Source organism: Rhinoderma darwinii, chromosome 10 (assembly GCF_050947455.1).
Source record: "Rhinoderma darwinii isolate aRhiDar2 chromosome 10, aRhiDar2.hap1, whole genome shotgun sequence".
Taxonomy (NCBI): Eukaryota; Metazoa; Chordata; class Amphibia; order Anura; family Rhinodermatidae; genus Rhinoderma; species Rhinoderma darwinii.
Window position 1 is genome coordinate 102,102,766 of NC_134696.1, and position 17,360 is coordinate 102,120,125.

The window sequence follows — 17,360 nt, forward strand, 5'->3', positions numbered from 1 at the left end:
AGGATCAGTACAGGATCAGTAATGTAATTTATGTACACAGTGAATCCATCAGCAGAATAGTGAGTGCAGCTCTGGAGTATAATACGGGATGTAACTCAGGATCAGTACAGGATAAGTAATGTAATGTATGTACACAGTGACTCCGTCAGCAGAATAGTGAGTGCAGCTCTGGAGTATAATACAGGATATAACTCAGGATCAGTACAGGATAAGTAATATAATGTATGTACACAGTGACTCCACCAGCAGAATAGTGAGTGCAGCTCTGGAATATAATACAGGATGTATCTCAGGATCAGTACAGGATAAGTAATGTAATGTATGTACACAGTGACTCCACCAGCAGAATAGTGAGTGCAGCTCTGGAATATAATACAGGATGTAACTCAGGATCAGTACAGGATAAATAATGTAATGTATGTACACAGTGACTCCACCAGCAGAATAGTGAGTGCAGCTCTGGAGTATAATACATGATGTAACTCAGGATCAGTACAGGATAAGTAATGTAATGTATGTACACAGTGACTCCACCAGCAGAATAGTGAGTGCAGCTCTGGAGTATAATACAGGATGTAACTCAGGATCAGCACAGGATAAGTAATGCAATGTATCTACACAGTGACTCCACCAGCAGAATAGTGAGTGCAGCTCTGGAGTATAATACAGGATATAACTCAGGATCAGTACAGGATAAGTAATGTAATGTATGTACAGAGCGACACCACCAGCAGAATAGTGAGTGCAGCTCTGGAGTATAATACAGGATATAACTCAGGATCAGTACAGGATAAGTAATGTAATGTATGTACAGAGCGACTCCACCAGCAGAATAGTGAGTGCAGCTCTGGAGTATAATACAGGATGTAACTCAGGATCAGTACAGGATAAGTAATGTAATTTATGTACACAGTGACTCCACCAGCAGAATAGTGAGTGCAGCTCTGGAGTATAATACAGGATGTAACTCAGGATCAGTACAGGATAAGTGATGTAATGTATGTACACAGTGACTCCATCAGCAGAATAGTGAGTGCAGCTCTGGAGTATAATACAGGATATAACTCAGGATCAGTACAGGATAAGTAATGTAATGTATGTACACAGTGACTCCACCAGCAGAATAGTGAGTGCAGCTCTGGAGTATAATACAGGATGTAACTCAGGATCAGTACAGGATAAGTAATGTAATGTATGTACAGAGCGACTCCACCAGCAGAATAGTGAGTGCAGCTCTGGAGTATAATAATACAGGATGTAACTCAGGATCAGTACAGGATAAGTAATGTAATGTATGTACAGAGCGACTCCACCAGCAGAATAGTGAGTGCAGCTCTGGAGTATAATACAGGATGTAACTCAGGATCAGTACAGGATAAGTAATGTAATGTATGTACAGAGCGACTCCACCAGCAGAATAGTGAGTGCAGCTCTGGAGTATAATACAGGATGTAACTCAGGATCAGTACAGGATAAGTAATGTAATGTATGTACAGAGCGACTCCACCAGCAGAATAGTGAGTGCAGCTCTGGAGTATAATACAGGATGTAACTCAGGATCAGTACAGGATAAGTAATGTAATGTATGTACACAGTGACTCCACCAGCAGAATAGTGAGTGCAGCTCTGGAGTATAATACAGGATGTAACTCAGGATCAGTACAGGATAAGTAATGTAATGTATGTACAGAGCGACTCCACCAGCAGAATAGTGAGTGCGGCTCTGGAGTATAATACAGGATGTAACTCAGGATCAGCACAAGCAGGGTTTTTGTAAAGTATACTGTACATACACCATAAAGGGCCCCATTTTTAAGTGTTGCTATTGGACCCATATCTTATATGTATGGCCATTTGATATTGTTACTATTTTGTATCAGGTATATATATATATATATATATATATATATATATATATATATATATATATATATAAAAGTCTTTTGGCGTCAGTGTTATAATTCTCCATTTTGTCTTCTTAGGGCCATGAGCCACCAGGTGCTTCGAGTGGAGGTGGCAGGAGCTAATGGCACTTCAGGGTATTATTGTATTCAGAAATCTCAGTTAGGCAGCGCCAAAAGACTTCAAGATGTGCTGACTGTGTGGTAAGTGTCTGTGGCCGCCGGTATCTGTGAGCCTCAATGCCATGGCTATAATGGTGAATGCAGACGTCCCTACGATCCTCAAATCCCCAAAATTCCCCAAATAATCCCTCATTATAAGACCTGAGTCATCCAAGACAGACTGGTTGCTAGGGACAAAAAGCCTGACAACCCCATTCATAACATTGTGGTTGCTAGGCAGTATGCACCTTGAAACCAGACAATCTAAGATCATTCAGTGATCAACTTAAACCTGGATTGGCTGCCTATGTCAGGTTGTGTTATTAATACATCATATATCTGTGTAGGAGAATCTGGTTTTCTGACTTCACTCTATAGCCACCACTAGGGGGTGCTCACTGCCTATGGATTTATACATGCATATGGTGCTTCATATTGTAAAATGGCCTTGTCTATAGAATATATGATGTCTAGAAAATGAATCATTATCAGCATAACTCCGATTTTCTGTTTTCCTCCACAGCGAGTGCCCAAGTGGTCAGTTTCTCTCCGTTCAGTGTCAAGGTAACGTCATAATAAGTCCCCCGTACATAAGCCTGGTCACACAGAAAGGTTACGGCTCCAACCAGAGGGACGTCCAGATAATGATCAGAACATCGGCCGGTGTTTTACATTTAGATGCCGATGTTTTACGAGAAGAAGATTATTTTTTTTATACTCTTGACACTTAAAGGGATTTTCCACAAAAAAAAAAAAAAGACTTTTTTAGCTTGTCCTTGGGATAGGTCATAGCGTATGATCGGTGGGTGTTCGACCTCTGGAGTGCCGTGGTCCCTTTAATATTTATGCAGACATATGTACATGCAGCAGTGCCTGGTATTACAGCTCAGCTACATTCGTTCTGCTCGGACCACCACTCGTTCTGCTCGGACCACCACCGGTCACACACTGACGGACTGTCCTAAGGAAAAGGAAAAAAATCTGTTCTTGGAAAACCCCTTTAAATTCCTGTTATCCCCTTAAAGAGATGTTTCGATTTTATGCAAATAAAGCTTCATTGTTCTGCAACTTTCTAATAGACTTTATGTTTCAATTACTCACCATATTTAAGATCTGAGCTTGCTGTCAGTGAATAGGAGCAATACACATCTATTCAAAGGATGAAAAATACTTTTCACAGCTAAGGCCCTGTTCACACACAGTTTTTTTTGCAGGTGGAAAAATCTGCCTCAAAATTCCTTGAGGCAGATTTTGACCTGCCTGCACTCTCTTTGCCGCGTTTTTCGCTCCGTTTTTTGGCAGCGGCCATTGAGTGCCGCGGGCAAAAAACGCAGCGAAAAAACGCTTTCTCTGCCTCCCATTAATGTTAATGGGAGTTCAGAGAGAGAGACGCCTGAAGAAGGGGCATGACGCTTCTTTTTCCAGCGAGCGTCCTTTTCTGCTCGTGTGAAAAAAACTCCTCCGCCTCTCATTGAAATCAATGGGAGGCGCATTCAGCCGTTATTTGGCACGGTTTCAGACGTGGTTTCCACTTAAAAAACAGCACCAAAAAACTCAGTGTGAACAGGGCCTAAGGGTTTGTTATAATTGTATCCAGTCTTGACAATTATCTGAGAGACTGACAGCCTGGACTCCAGAATGATACATTTTACCTGCACTGATACATTGTAACAAACGATCAGGACAAGAGAGAGATTTATGCTACTGATGTGTTTAGCTCACAGAGGATTGTCTAGACTGGATACAATTGTAATAAACCCTGAACTATGAGAAGTATTAGGTCAGGATGTTTTTTTTTAGCCTCTGGAAGTGAACAAGAATGATTTCATTCACTGAAAGCAAGCAGAAATTGTATAAACTGTGGGGAATTGAAATGATAATTATATTAGAAAGTTCCAGAATGATTAGATCTGATGAGTGTCATTACTGCGACAATTCACAAATATTAATTGATACAAGATTGATGGCGGATCATCGGGTGGAATAGACTCAGAGGCATAAAGAGGGGGCTAACATATTATGAGGGGGCTCACATATTGAGGGGCTCACATATTGAGGGGCTCACATATTGAGGTTCTTACATATTGAGGGGCTCACATATTGAGGGGCTCACATTATTGAGGGGCTCACATATTGAGGGGCTCACATATTGAGGGGCTTACATATTAAGGGGCTCACATATTGAGGGGCTCACATATTGAGGGGTTTACATATTGAGGGGCTCACATATTGAGGGGCTTACATATTGAGGGGCTCACATATTGAGGGGCTTACATATTAAAGGGCTCACATATTGAGGGGCTCAGATATTAAGGGGTTTACATATTGAGGGGCTCACATATTGAGGGGCTTACATATTGAGGGGCTCACATATTGAGGGGCTTACTTATTAAAGGGCTCACATATTGAGGGGCTTACATATTAAAGGGCTCACATATTGAGGGGCTCACATATTGAGGGGCTCACATATTGAGGGGCTTACATATTAAAGGGCTCACATATTGAGGGGCTTACATATTAAGGGGCTCACATATTAAGGGGCTCACATATTAAGGGGCTCACATATTAAGGGGCTTACATATTAAGGGGCTCACATATTGAGGGGCTCACATATTGAGGGGCTCACATATTGAGGGGTTTACATTATTGAGGGGCTTACATATTGAGGGGTTTACATATTGAGGGGCTCACATATTGAGGGGCTCACATATTGAGGGGTTTACATATTGAGGGGCTCACATATTGAGGGGCTTACATATTAAAGGGCTCACATATTGAGGGGCTTACATATTAAGGGGCTCACATATTAAGGGGCTTACATATTAAGGGGCTCACATATTGAGGGGCTCACATATTGAGGGGCTTACATATTAAGGGGCTCACATATTGAGGGGCTTACATATTGAGGGGCTCACATATTGAGGGGCTCACACATTTAGGGGCTTACACATTGAGGGGCTCACATATTGAGGGGCTCACATATTGAGGGGCTTACATATTGAGGGGCTCACATATTAAGGGGCTCACATATTGAGGGGCTTACATATTAAGGGGCTCACATATTGAGGGGCTCACATATTAAGGGGCTCACATATTAAGGGGCTTACATATTGAGGGGCTCACATATTGAGGGGCTCACACATTTAGGGGCTTACATATTGAGGGGCTCACATATTGAGGGGCTCACACATTTAGGGGCTTACATATTGAGGGGCTCACATATTAAGGGGCTTACATATTGAGGGGCTTACATATTGAGGGGCTCACATATTAAGGGGCTCACATATTGAGGGGCTTACATATTAAGGGGCTCACATATTGAGGGGCTCACATATTAAGGGGCTCACATATTGAGGGGCTCACATATTGAGGGGCTTACATATTGAGGGGCTTACATATTGAGGGGCTCACATATTAAGGGGCTCACATATTGAGGGGCTTACATATTAAGGGGCTCACATATTGAGGGGCTTACATATTGAGGGGCTCACATATTGAGGGGCTCACATATTAAGGGGCTCACATATTGAGGGGCTCACATATTAAGGGGCTCACATATTGAGGGGCTTACATATTAAGGGGCTCACATATTGAGGGGCTCACATATTGAGGGGCTTACATATTAAGGGGCTCACATATTGAGGGGCTCACATATTGAGGGGCTCACATATTAAGGGGCTCACATATTGAGGGGCTCACATATTAAGGGGCTCACATATTCAGAGGTACATTCTCATGTGTGACCTCCTTTCTTATCTGGGTCTTCAGATTGTGGACGGAGGAAGATGGCAGTGGACAGAATTGTGGGGGGACAAGATGCCGCCCTTGGTCAGTGGCCGTGGCAGGTCAGCTTGAGATACGATGGCGCCCATCTCTGCGGGGGCTCTTTAATATCCAGTGAGTGGGTCCTCACTGCGGCGCACTGCTTTCCAGAGTAAGTAAATAGACAACAATGAGGGGAACCTCACAAGTCTATTCTGCATCCCATGTAATCGATTGTTTTACTTTTGCTGTGTCCTCAGGAGAAACCGCGTGGCGAGTCTTTGGGCAGTGTTTGCAGGGGGAGTATCGCATCTTTCACCCCGCGGATATGTGCACAGTGTGAAGAGCGTTATATATCATGCCGGATACTTGCCTTTTATATATACAGACAGTGAAGAAAACAGCAATGACATAGCCCTGGTGCATCTTCTCACCCCCCTCACACTCACAGGTGGAAACCTTTACCTTACATGTTATATCAGTGTCAACTATCTATGGGATGTGTTATAGAGGAATATAGAAAAAAAAATACTGAGGAACTGGTAACTTATAAAAAGAAAAGTGAAGTAGCAAGCCTGACCAGTAGATGGCACTGCAGAGATATGTTATATTGTGCTATTATTATTATTATTATTATTTTTTATTATTATTATTATTTATTATTATTTATTATCATAATATTTTATTATTATTATTATTTATTATTATTATTTATTATTATTATTATTTTTTATTATTATTATGATTATTGTGCTGTGTAACATGCAATCAATACTGGGCAAGAATCGTTTACACTATTGCCATATTACATGTATGTATCATCTTTGTTTTAAATATTCATGCGACTTTAAGAATGTTGGTGAAATGTAGCCTATGAAAATATTGATTCCGCTCTAAAAAAAATCTATATACGTAATTATTACTTTAGCATTATGAAATCCTGCATTGAGATTTACAGTGTTGGAGTGGACTCCACCAGCAGAATAGTGAGTGCAGCTCTGGAGTATAATACAGTATGTAACTCAGGATCAGTACAGGATAAGTAATGTAATGTATGTACACAGTGACTCCACTAGCAGAATAGTGAGTTCAGCTCTGTAGTATAATACAGGATGTAACTCGGGATCAGTACAGGATAAATAATGTAATGTATGTACACAGTGACTCCACCAGCAGTATAGTGAGTGCAGCTCTGGAGTATAATACAGGATGTAACTCTGGATCAGTACAGGAGAAGTAATGTAATGTATGTACACAGTGACTCCACCAGCTGAATAGTGAGTGCAGCTCTGGAGTATAATACAGGATGTAACTCAGGATCAGTACAGGATAAGTAATATAATGTATGTACACAGTGACTCCACCAGCAGTATAGTGAGTGCTGCTCTGGAGTATAATACAGGATGTAACTCAGGATCAGTACAGGATAAGTAATGTAATGTATGTACACAGTGACTCCACCAGCTGAATAGTGAGTGCAGCTCTGTAGTGTAATTTAGGATGTAACTCAGGGCTTATTCAGATGAACGGGATATACGTCCATGCAGACATGTGCATGATTTTTACGCCGCGTGGGTCCGCGACGAAAAAGTCATGACATGTCCGTTCTTTCTGAGTTTTTCACGCCTCACGCACCCATTGAAGTCAATGGGTGCGTGAAAATCACGCATGTCACACGGAAGCTCTTCCGTGGGGCGCGCGTGATTTGCGCAACAGCAGTCAAAAGGATGAATGAAAACAGAAAAGCACCACGTGCTTTTCTGTTTACAAACATCCAAATGGAGTGTCATAATGACGGCGGCTGCGCGAAAACCACCCAGCCGCGCATCATACGGGGCTGACACACGGAGCTGTCAAGTGCCTTTTGCGTGTGCAAAATGCACACGCTCGTTTGTATCCGGCATCAGGATCAGTGCAGGTTAAGTAATGTAATGTATGTACACAGTGACTCCACCAGCAGAATAGTGAGTGCAGCTCTGGAGTATAATACAGGATGCAACTCAGGATCAGTACAGGATAAGTAATGTTATGTATGTATGTACACAGTGACTCCACCAGCAGAATAGTGAGTGCAGCTCTGGAGTATAATACAGGATGTAACTCAGGATCAGTACAGGATAAGTAATGTCATATATGTACACAGTGACTCCACTAGCAGAATAGTGAGTGCTACTCTGGAGAATAGAGGATGTGATGTAACTTAGGATCAGTACAGGATAAGTAATGTATGTACACAGTGACTCCACCAGCAGAATAGTGAGTGCAGCTCTGGAGTATAATACAGGATGTAACTCAGGATCAGTACAGGATAAGTAATGTCATATATGTACACAGTGACTCCACTAGCAGAATAGTGAGTGCTGCTCTGGAGAATAGAGGATGTGATGTAACTTAGGATCAGTACAGGATAAGTAATGTATGTACACAGTGACTCCACCAGCAGAATAGTGAGTGCAGCTCTGGAGTATAATACAGGATGTAACTCAGGATCAGTACATGATAAGTAATGTAATGTATGTACACAGTGACTGCACCAGCAGAATAGTGAGTGCAGCTCTGGAGTATAATACAGGATGTAACTCAGGATCAGTACATGATAAGTAATGTAATGTATGTACACAGTGACTCCACCAGCAGAATAGTGAGTGCAGCTCTGGAGTATAATACAGGATGTAACTCAGGATCAGTACATGAGAAGTAATGTAATGTATGTACACAGTGACACCACCAGCAGAATAGTGAGTGCTGCTCTGGAGTATAATACAGGATGTAACTCAGGATCAGTACATGATAAGTAATGTAATGTATGTACACAGTGACTCCACCAGCAGAATAGTGAGTGCTGCTCTGGAGTATAATACAGGATGTAACTTAGGATCAGTACAGGATAAGTAATGTAATGTATGTACACAGTGACTCCACCAGCAGAATAGTGAGTGCTGCTCTGGAGTATAATACAGGATGTAACTCAGGATCAGTACAGTATAAGTAATGTAATGTATGTACACAGTGACTCCACCAGCAGAATAGTGAGTGCAGCTCTGGAGTATAATACAGGATGTAACTCAGGATCAGTACAGGATAAGTAATGTAATGTATGTACACAGTGACTCCACCAGCAGAATAGTGAGTGCAGCTCTGAAGTATAATACAGGATAAAACTCAGGATCAGTACAGGATAAGTAATGTAATGTATGTACACAGTGAATCCACCAGCAGAATAGTGAGTGCAGCTCTGGAGTATAATACAGGATGTAACTCAGGATCAGTACAGGATAAGTAATGTCATGTATGTACACAGTGACTCCACCAGCAGAATAGTGAGTGCAGCTCTGAAGTATAATACAGGATAAAACTCAGGATCAGTACAGGATAAGTAATGTAATATATGTACACAGTGACTCCACCAGCAGAATAGTGAGTGCAGCTCTGGAGTATAATACAGGATGTAACTCAGGATCAGTACAGGATAAGTAATGTAATGTATGTACACAGTGACTGCACCAGCAGAATAATGAATGCAGCTCTGGAGTATAATACAGGATGTAACTCAGGATCAGTACAGGATAAGTAATGTAATGTATGTACACAGTGACTCCACCAGCAGAATAGTGAGTGCAGCTCTGAAGTATAATACAGGATAAAACTCAGGATCAGTACAGGATAAGTAATGTAATGTATGTACACAGTGACTCCACCAGCAGAATAGTGAGTGCAGCTCTGGAGTATAATACAGGATGTAACTCAGGATCAGTACAGGATAAGTAATGTAATGTATGTACACAGTGACTTCACCAGCAGAATAGTGAGTGCAGCTCTGAAGTATAACAGGCTTTAACTCAGGATCAGGACAACATAACTAATTAAATGTAATGTACAGTTAGTGACTTTACACTTCACTTGTTAAATATAACAGGTCTATATGTAAACTGTACAATATGTGATATGGGGGTAGTCTAGGTTTTATGGATCATCCAAAAATATTTCTCAGAATGTATAACATTCTGTGTTTTTCTAGAATACGTTCAGCCAGCTTGTCTTCCAGCGCTGGGACAGCAGATTGTAGATGGGAAGGTCTGCACAGTTACCGGATGGGGTAATACCCAGTATTATGGTGAGTGCCAACTATGGAGTTTGTCCGAATTACAGATTTATTTTTTACACTTTTTGTATTTCTCATTATCGTTTGACTATAGAATAGATGATATAACTTTATGTTCAGGTCAACAGTCAGACATCCTGCAAGAAGCATCGGTGCCTATAATAAGCAATGCTGTCTGTAACCAACCGGAGTATTATAACAACCAGATCACAGGGAAGATGTTCTGCGCTGGATACTCCGATGGGGGGATTGACGCTTGCCAGGTAGGTGACCGCCTTTGATCGAGTCCTGCAATCATTACATGAAGTCAAGCCAGAAATGTTGAGAGAGTGGGCCGATTCCTATGGCTGTGATGTCAGAAGTGTGATGTGCGCTCTGAGCCAATCAGATGTCTTTCTATTTCTGTTCCTTCTCCCCTCTCACAGCATGAAGTCTCAAACTGCATCTCCCTCCTCCCCTCCTCTCCCACCTCTCAGTTTTCTATTAACTATATTACTGAAGACTGTTTTTGTTTTTCGTTGGTGGACGAGGAGGTTTGTAAAAATTAAAAGAACCTGCATATGAAGACGATATATTCACATTTCATCTGTATCGATCTTGTTTCTGTGATGACTTAAATACATTGTATACAGGGAGACAGCGGGGGCCCTTTTGTTTGTGAAGACACCATCTCCCGCACTTCACGATGGCGCCTGTGCGGAATTGTCAGTTGGGGTATAGGCTGCGCACTGCCAAACAAACCCGGAGTCTATGCCAAGGTCGATCAATACCAAACCTGGATTTACAGAGCCATGAAGGTCAGAAACTTGGGTGAAAAGAAAGTGGTGGTGGCGCGGAATATTAAAGGGCAACTAAACTGTTGTAGTGACACGTCAGAGTTTTAATTGGTGGGGATCAGAGCACTGAAACCCCCCACCGATGCACACAAACGTATTTTTTCCCTCCCGTAAATACTGGCGTAAATACGGGTCCTTGGTCACACGTATTTGACCCGTATTCCACCCGTATTTACTGACACGTTTTCGCTGCAAAATTGCACTGCACTAATCGGCAGCCCCTTCTCTCTATCAGTGCAGGATAGAGAGAAGAGGCAGCCCTTTCCGAGGTAAAAGTAAAAGAATTTCATACTTACCGGCCGTTGTCTTGGTGATGCGTCCCTCTCTTGACATCCAGCCCGACCTCCCTGGATGACGCGGCAGTCCATGTGACCGCTGCAGCCTGTGATTGGCCTGTGATTGGCTGCAGCCGTCACTTGGTCTGAAACGTCATCCCAGGAGGCCGGACTGGAGGAAGAAGCAGGGAGTTCTCGGTAAGTATGAATGTCTTTTTTTTATTACAGGTTGATCTATATTCTGATCGGTAGTCACTGTCCAGGGTGCAGAAACAGTTACTGCCGATCGCTTAACTCTTTCAGCACCCTGGACAGTGACTATTTACTGACGTCACCTAGCAACGCTCCCGTAATTATGGGTGCACACACGTAGTCACCAGTAATTACGGGAGCCCCATAGACTTTTATGGGCCTGCCCGTGAAGTAATTACAGCCTAAAATAGGACATGTTCTATATTTTTCAACGGCCTGGGCACCTTCCCGTAAGCATACGGGGAGGTACCCGTGGCCAATAGAAGTCCATGGGCCCGTAATTACGGGCGTTTTTACATTCGTGTGCATGGTTCCTACAACAAACTTTTTTTTCTATTGAGTCCGCACACCGTTACATCAGCTTTCCGAGAAAAGCCGAACAGAAACTAAGCGGTTCAGCACTCGCCCGAGCACTCCTGCCACTTCGTTTTAGCGATCGGTGGGGGTCTCGGTGCTCAGGCGCCCACCAATCAATTTTCTGTCTATAATATTTGTCTTTCATATTTTGTATTGATTGTATGATTGTATTTTTTTTGGGGCAAAGCCAATGCCCAGCAGATTGTCAATGTCAATGCCCAGCAGATTGTCAATGCCAATGCCCAGCAGATTGTCAATGTCAATGCCCAGCAGATTGTCAATGCCAATGCCCAGCAGATTGTCAATGCCAATGCCCAGCAGATTGTCAATGTCAATGCCCAGCAGATTGTCAATGCCAATGCCCAGCAGATTGTCAATGTCAATGCCCAGCAGATTGTCAATGCCAATGCCCAGCAGATTGTCAATGCCAATGCCCAGCAGATTTCTGCCATGAAGTGAATTGGGTGGTTCGGGGTTTCAGTCCACTAGTAATCAGCAGTTCTCGGGCTTCGACCCAACTATAGACCACCATTCAATACAGGAGTTTTGTTTTTTTAGTGAACTCTTTCTTTAAAGTGTAGCTAAATGTTTGACAAACTTCTGACATGTCATAGTGACATGTCAGAAGTTTGGATTGGCGGGGGTCCGAGCACTGAGACCCCCACCAATCGCTATAACGAAGCAGTGCGAGCGCTCAGCCGCTTCGTGTCTGTTCGGCTTTTTCGGGAAATGAATGTATCGGAGTACGGACTCAATAGAAAGTCTATGAGCTCGCACTGCGATACATCGGCTTTCCGGAAAAAGCCGAACAGACACGAAGCGGCTGAGTGCTTGCACTGCTTCGTTCTAGCGATTGGTGGGGGTCTCAGTGCTCGGACCCCCACCAATCCAAACTTCTGACATGTCACTATGACATGTCAGAAGTTTGTCAAACATTTAGCTGCACTTTAAAGGACATCCTGGGCCATTTCAGCAGACTTTGCAGTTTGTGGCCATCTTAGGGTTGTAGGTTGAGCGACTAATTGTCCCTTCCATGTCAAACTTTCGGACATCCAGACTAGCGCGCTAGAAATCCCAGACAGGCTTGGCTTTTTTATTTTATTTTTTTCTGTAGAGAAAATAAAGGACTAGAAAGGCTTGATTATCCAAAAAAAATTCTCAAATATTGTCCCATGAATTTTTTGGAAAAAAAAAATGTTTGGTTTTCTTCCCCAAAATTCAGACCAAATCAGAAGACACTGGAATCCTAGAGATGCAGTGAAGACAAATCAAGATCTAGAGACTGGAGAGACAAGACAAGCCTGGACTTAATGTCTAGGGCAAGACCACCATTTTTTTATTTTTTTTGAAGCAGCATCTAAAGAACTTTGCATAAGGGCAACGAGAGACGAACCCATAGTGGTCAATGTGTATTATCCTTGTAATGTCATGATGAGATTGAGATGTTACTTCATAAGCTGCTACATTGTTCCTAAACTGGTTCCGAAGAACTCAGGTGTTTGATTACCCGACCAACGGCGGCCATTGTCGCATTGTGTATCGGAAAACCCACTTTTCCAATGGAGCAATGGATACGTCAGTACTATAATAGTGTTACTATTAATAAGGTTTGATACTTTCTATAAAATTAGTCGTCTTTAGTTGACCAACTTCAAGGACTTTGCCCCGGTGTAGACCTGAAGGCTACAAAATTCCTGATTTATATCCTGATAAACGGATACATTTATACTTTAAGCTTACGATCATCTTGGAATGAATATAATTGCATCAAATCAACTGCTTCGTCTGCCTAAGCCTAACCTCGTCCCTCAATGTCCAATGTGAATGGGTTGAATGAACTGGTTGGTTGGACTACAAGAAGCCTCAAACTGTTGAGCATGACTGGGGTTGGCCATGGTCTGATGGATGGTCTTCTACATGGTTGTGTCTTCTTGGGTTTGTCCAATGGCAAGTGGACGACAGCATTGATGGTGGGATACAATGAGAGTGTCGACTAAGTAGGGAGATTGACCATGGTCTACTTGGTTAGGGCTAAGTTTAGACACTGACCAAATCCCTTGGAGCTCCTTCTAGTTGACTTAGAAGTTTGCAGTTGAGTTCTGGTGAACGTTCAGTGAAACTTCACCAGAAGACCAACTCTTTGAGAAGACCACCCCCGCCCTCTTCGTTGAGAGGAGCAACCATGTAGAAGACAATTTTTCACTGCAGTTTTGGGTGGTCGTTCCTAAGAGTTTTAAAATTTATGCTTCAATATACAATGGGTGGAAAGAATCTGTAGTTGACTATGAAAATTTCGGAACAAACCAATATTTTAAGCTTCTGATGCTGTCGAATGTATCTGACATGACCATAATTGTGTCAACTGTCTATTCTCTCTAAGCATTGACTCGGTACCAAGTTGAAACTCGGGCCCAATGACCATCGTCTATTTGGGTCATCATAAAAAAAGGTGTTTTTCCATAGGAGGCAACATAGACAGGGAATGGCTGGTGTCTCATGGGGGGTCTTGCACTTGGTTGGACATAGATGTGTAGGGCAAAAGCTCAGAATTGAGAAGTAGGACTGAGTCAGGACTGCAGCTTTCTTGGTTTCATAAGGTCTAGTGGTCAATGATGATATTTTCCAGGCGTACGTAACCTTGAAAAGAACATCTGACCAGTTGATGCCTCCTACTCTTCTGGCTTTAATGGAGATCCCCCCCCAGTGCATTACAATATTCACTCATACGATCTATCCACCATGATAGTAAAATATCCATCTATGGGGTGAGAGTGGCAGAAACTGACTTAAAGCACTTTATGGTTTCAAAACTAATAACGTTTTATACTCTAGTCACATCCAGAGCTGCATTTAGAAAAACACACTGGTTTCTTCTTAGCCTCACGTCTCTCTGCTGCCACCTTCTGGTTTAATGTCTGCACTGATCTGATTTATACGCTGTGAAACATGGTTTTCCCACCAAACACTGTCCGGTAGAAGGTGCAGATAATGTAAAATTGTTCCAGAATGCAGTGCAGCAGAAAGTTAATTATCATATTGGCCCATCTAAACTGATAGGGATGTGTCTGTCAGCAAAGTGGTGATGGATTTCAAGAAGGCAGCAGAAGTGTGCAGCTCTGGATGTGACCGGAGCATAAGACATAAAATAACTCAAGGTCAATACAAATCAAGTAATGCACAGTCCTTGCAAAGTTACTATTCTGTGTCGGTATAAACTGCAAAATGATTTTTAAAGGGGACTGAGCCAAAGATAAAGTCCGATACGTGATTCAGACTGTAACACGCGTTGATAGTTATGAGCGATGTATGTTATGAACTTCTAATAAATGTACAGTTTTAAAGATAAAACAACATTTGATTCGCTGTCATACTTTGTATCTACTTGCATTCCATCTGTTTTCTTATCTAGATGGAGACTGTGAGTCATAGTAATCTCTCGTGGACCCCGGGTATCATTTACCGGGATCTGGGACCCCATAGACCCCCAGCAATATTTTCTTATTTGAATTATTCCCTGTGTTCCCTGCAGCAGCCATGTGAGCAGCTCTGTGTCCATACACTGAATAACGCAGCTCTGCCTCTCTCATTCAGAGCGGGAAATCCCAGCACTATATGAAGCACCAATGTGGAGCTGAGTCATGCCCAACCAATCAGCTACCTGTAAACACAGCCTAGTCTCTCGGAGTATATTGCTGCCTCCTTACCCACCTGCATCTATCGGACATTTATGGCATATCCTGTGGAGAGCAAACCCCATAGGCCCTGTTCACACTGAGTTTTTTGCAGGCAGAAAAATGTGTCTCAAAATTATTTCAGGAATTTTGAGGCAGATTTTGACCTGCCAGCAGAACACTTGCCACTTTCTTTGCCAAGTTTTTTTTTATATCAATGGGAGGTCAGAGACGGAAACGCCTGAAGAAAGGGCATGATGCTTCTTCCCATGAGCGTTTTTTTCCGCTCCTGGTTAAAAAACGCCTTTACCTCCCATTGAAATCAATGGGAGGCATTTTTTCTTGGCACGGTTTCTGATGCGGTTTTTGCGTAAAAAACCGCGCCAAAAATCACAGTGTGAACATACCCTAAAGCTATCCGCTGAGCTAAACACCAAACATTTTCTACAGACCGGGCGGCAACCACGACCTCCTAGTTCTTTTTATTTTCAGTCCGTCCCCTTCACGACGCACAGCACACACCACACAGCAAAAGCACCGGCAGGCTCAGGGGGTGGAGCAAGAAGAACCCTAACACCGATTGGCTAAGAGGCTCAGCCAACCAGTATTAGGCTTAATTTTAACCGCTATGCCGGATCAATAACTGGTCTGAAGACCGCGATGCCGCTTGCTCGGTTAGGCGCGCTCTGTCTGGTGGTCTTGGTCACCTACTGAGCGTCACTGTCAGAGGTCGCACTGCATCTGGCAGTGACGCTGGTTACTAGGTGACGAAGACCACCAGACAGAGCCCCTCCCCTCCTAATACGTTTTCTAAGTAATAGATCGGTAATAGATCTGTGAGTTGCCAAAAGTGCACAGGGTGGGAGGGGGCCGTCTGCCGCGCGGCCGTGTCGAGCTATGTGCACAGCGTTTAGGACAGCTGAGCGGACCCCCACCCCAACCGGGTCCCTGTGATGATGTGCGTACATCAGGTTTATCATTAGCTCTTGATTTCGTAATCTGGCCGTAAAAATGTGGGTCTGTCCGTGTTTTTTAGCTCAGTTGTCCAGAAATGACTGAAGTGGAGGTTGGCAACCCTGGGGCAGGGTGTGTCTATAGGGGGTACAAATGTAACAGTGGCACGTGGTCTTGGGTGCCTGAGGGGAACCACTGCCCCTGTGCCACATAAAACGACACCAGTATTATAACTGCTACATGGTAGGTGGGGGCTTCATGTTACTCCTCAGCATGGGGGGCCCAGATGTTACATCAAGAATAACTGGTACAATACGACTGCAGGAGGCCCAACAGCTTCTTATTAGGTTGATATTTGCATCTACAGCTCGTGGCCACAAGGTGGCAGCATGAGAGAAAACATGACAGTCAAGTTGTTACATTGTGTATATTGTAAACAGAGAAAGTGATTTAGAAACTTTGTCTCGGGCCTGTTCACATCTCTGCTGGTATTTCCGTTGTTCTGATACGTTTTTTTTTTTTTTTTTTTGCGAGATCTGCGACGGAGTCCCCGAAACGGAGCCTCCAACGCAGATGTGAACAGACCCTTACATGGTAATTTATTGAATATTTTGTAAGAGATGCAGAATCAATAATCTGCACGTGTGTGAACATCGCAAACATTGGGGGCAGATTTACTATAGAAAATACCCCAGAAGGCTGCAGCACATTCCGTGGCCACATTTATTAACTAGGGGTGTGACTGATATGAAAAGTGGGTGGGGCATGGCAGAAAGGGGCGTGGCTAAAATGCAGACAAATCTGTGCTGCACACGACCGTAGCCGGGCCGCAATTCATGGGCCTAAGTGGTTCAAGGAAGAGAAAAATGGCTAAAACGTCTAGCAAGATTTATTATGTAGCGTGCACCACTGTGATAAATCTGGAGCATCTTCTGACTGCCTGCTTTTAATCTTAGGGCTTATTCACACGACTGAAGTCTACGTCCATGTGACGGCCATTAAACCATCGGCTGTCACACGGGCGCATGTATTTCAATGGGGCCGTTAATACGGCTGTTGTTTTAACAGACTGTGAGAAGGGCCCGGGG

The 17,360-nt window shown here is 43.1% G+C and overlaps 1 protein-coding gene across 4 annotated transcripts in view; it reads left to right on the forward strand.

The window, feature by feature from the left end:
- Positions 1–14,998, forward strand: part of HPN (hepsin) — a 28,466-nt gene extending 13,468 nt beyond the window's left edge. For all 4 annotated transcript variants that reach the window (XM_075840437.1, XM_075840438.1, XM_075840439.1 and 1 more), the window contains 8 exons: positions 1,983–2,105; positions 2,587–2,627; positions 5,832–5,997; positions 6,086–6,276; positions 9,844–9,939; positions 10,048–10,190; positions 10,560–10,724; positions 12,870–14,998. In XM_075840437.1, the coding sequence (XP_075696552.1) occupies positions 1,983–2,105; positions 2,587–2,627; positions 5,832–5,997; positions 6,086–6,276; positions 9,844–9,939; positions 10,048–10,190; positions 10,560–10,724; positions 12,870–12,908 (964 nt within the window). In that variant the 3' untranslated portion in view covers positions 12,909–14,998. The remainder of the gene's footprint in view (positions 1–1,982; positions 2,106–2,586; positions 2,628–5,831; positions 5,998–6,085; positions 6,277–9,843; positions 9,940–10,047; positions 10,191–10,559; positions 10,725–12,869) is intronic.
- The last annotated feature ends 2,362 nt before the right edge of the window (positions 14,999–17,360 follow it).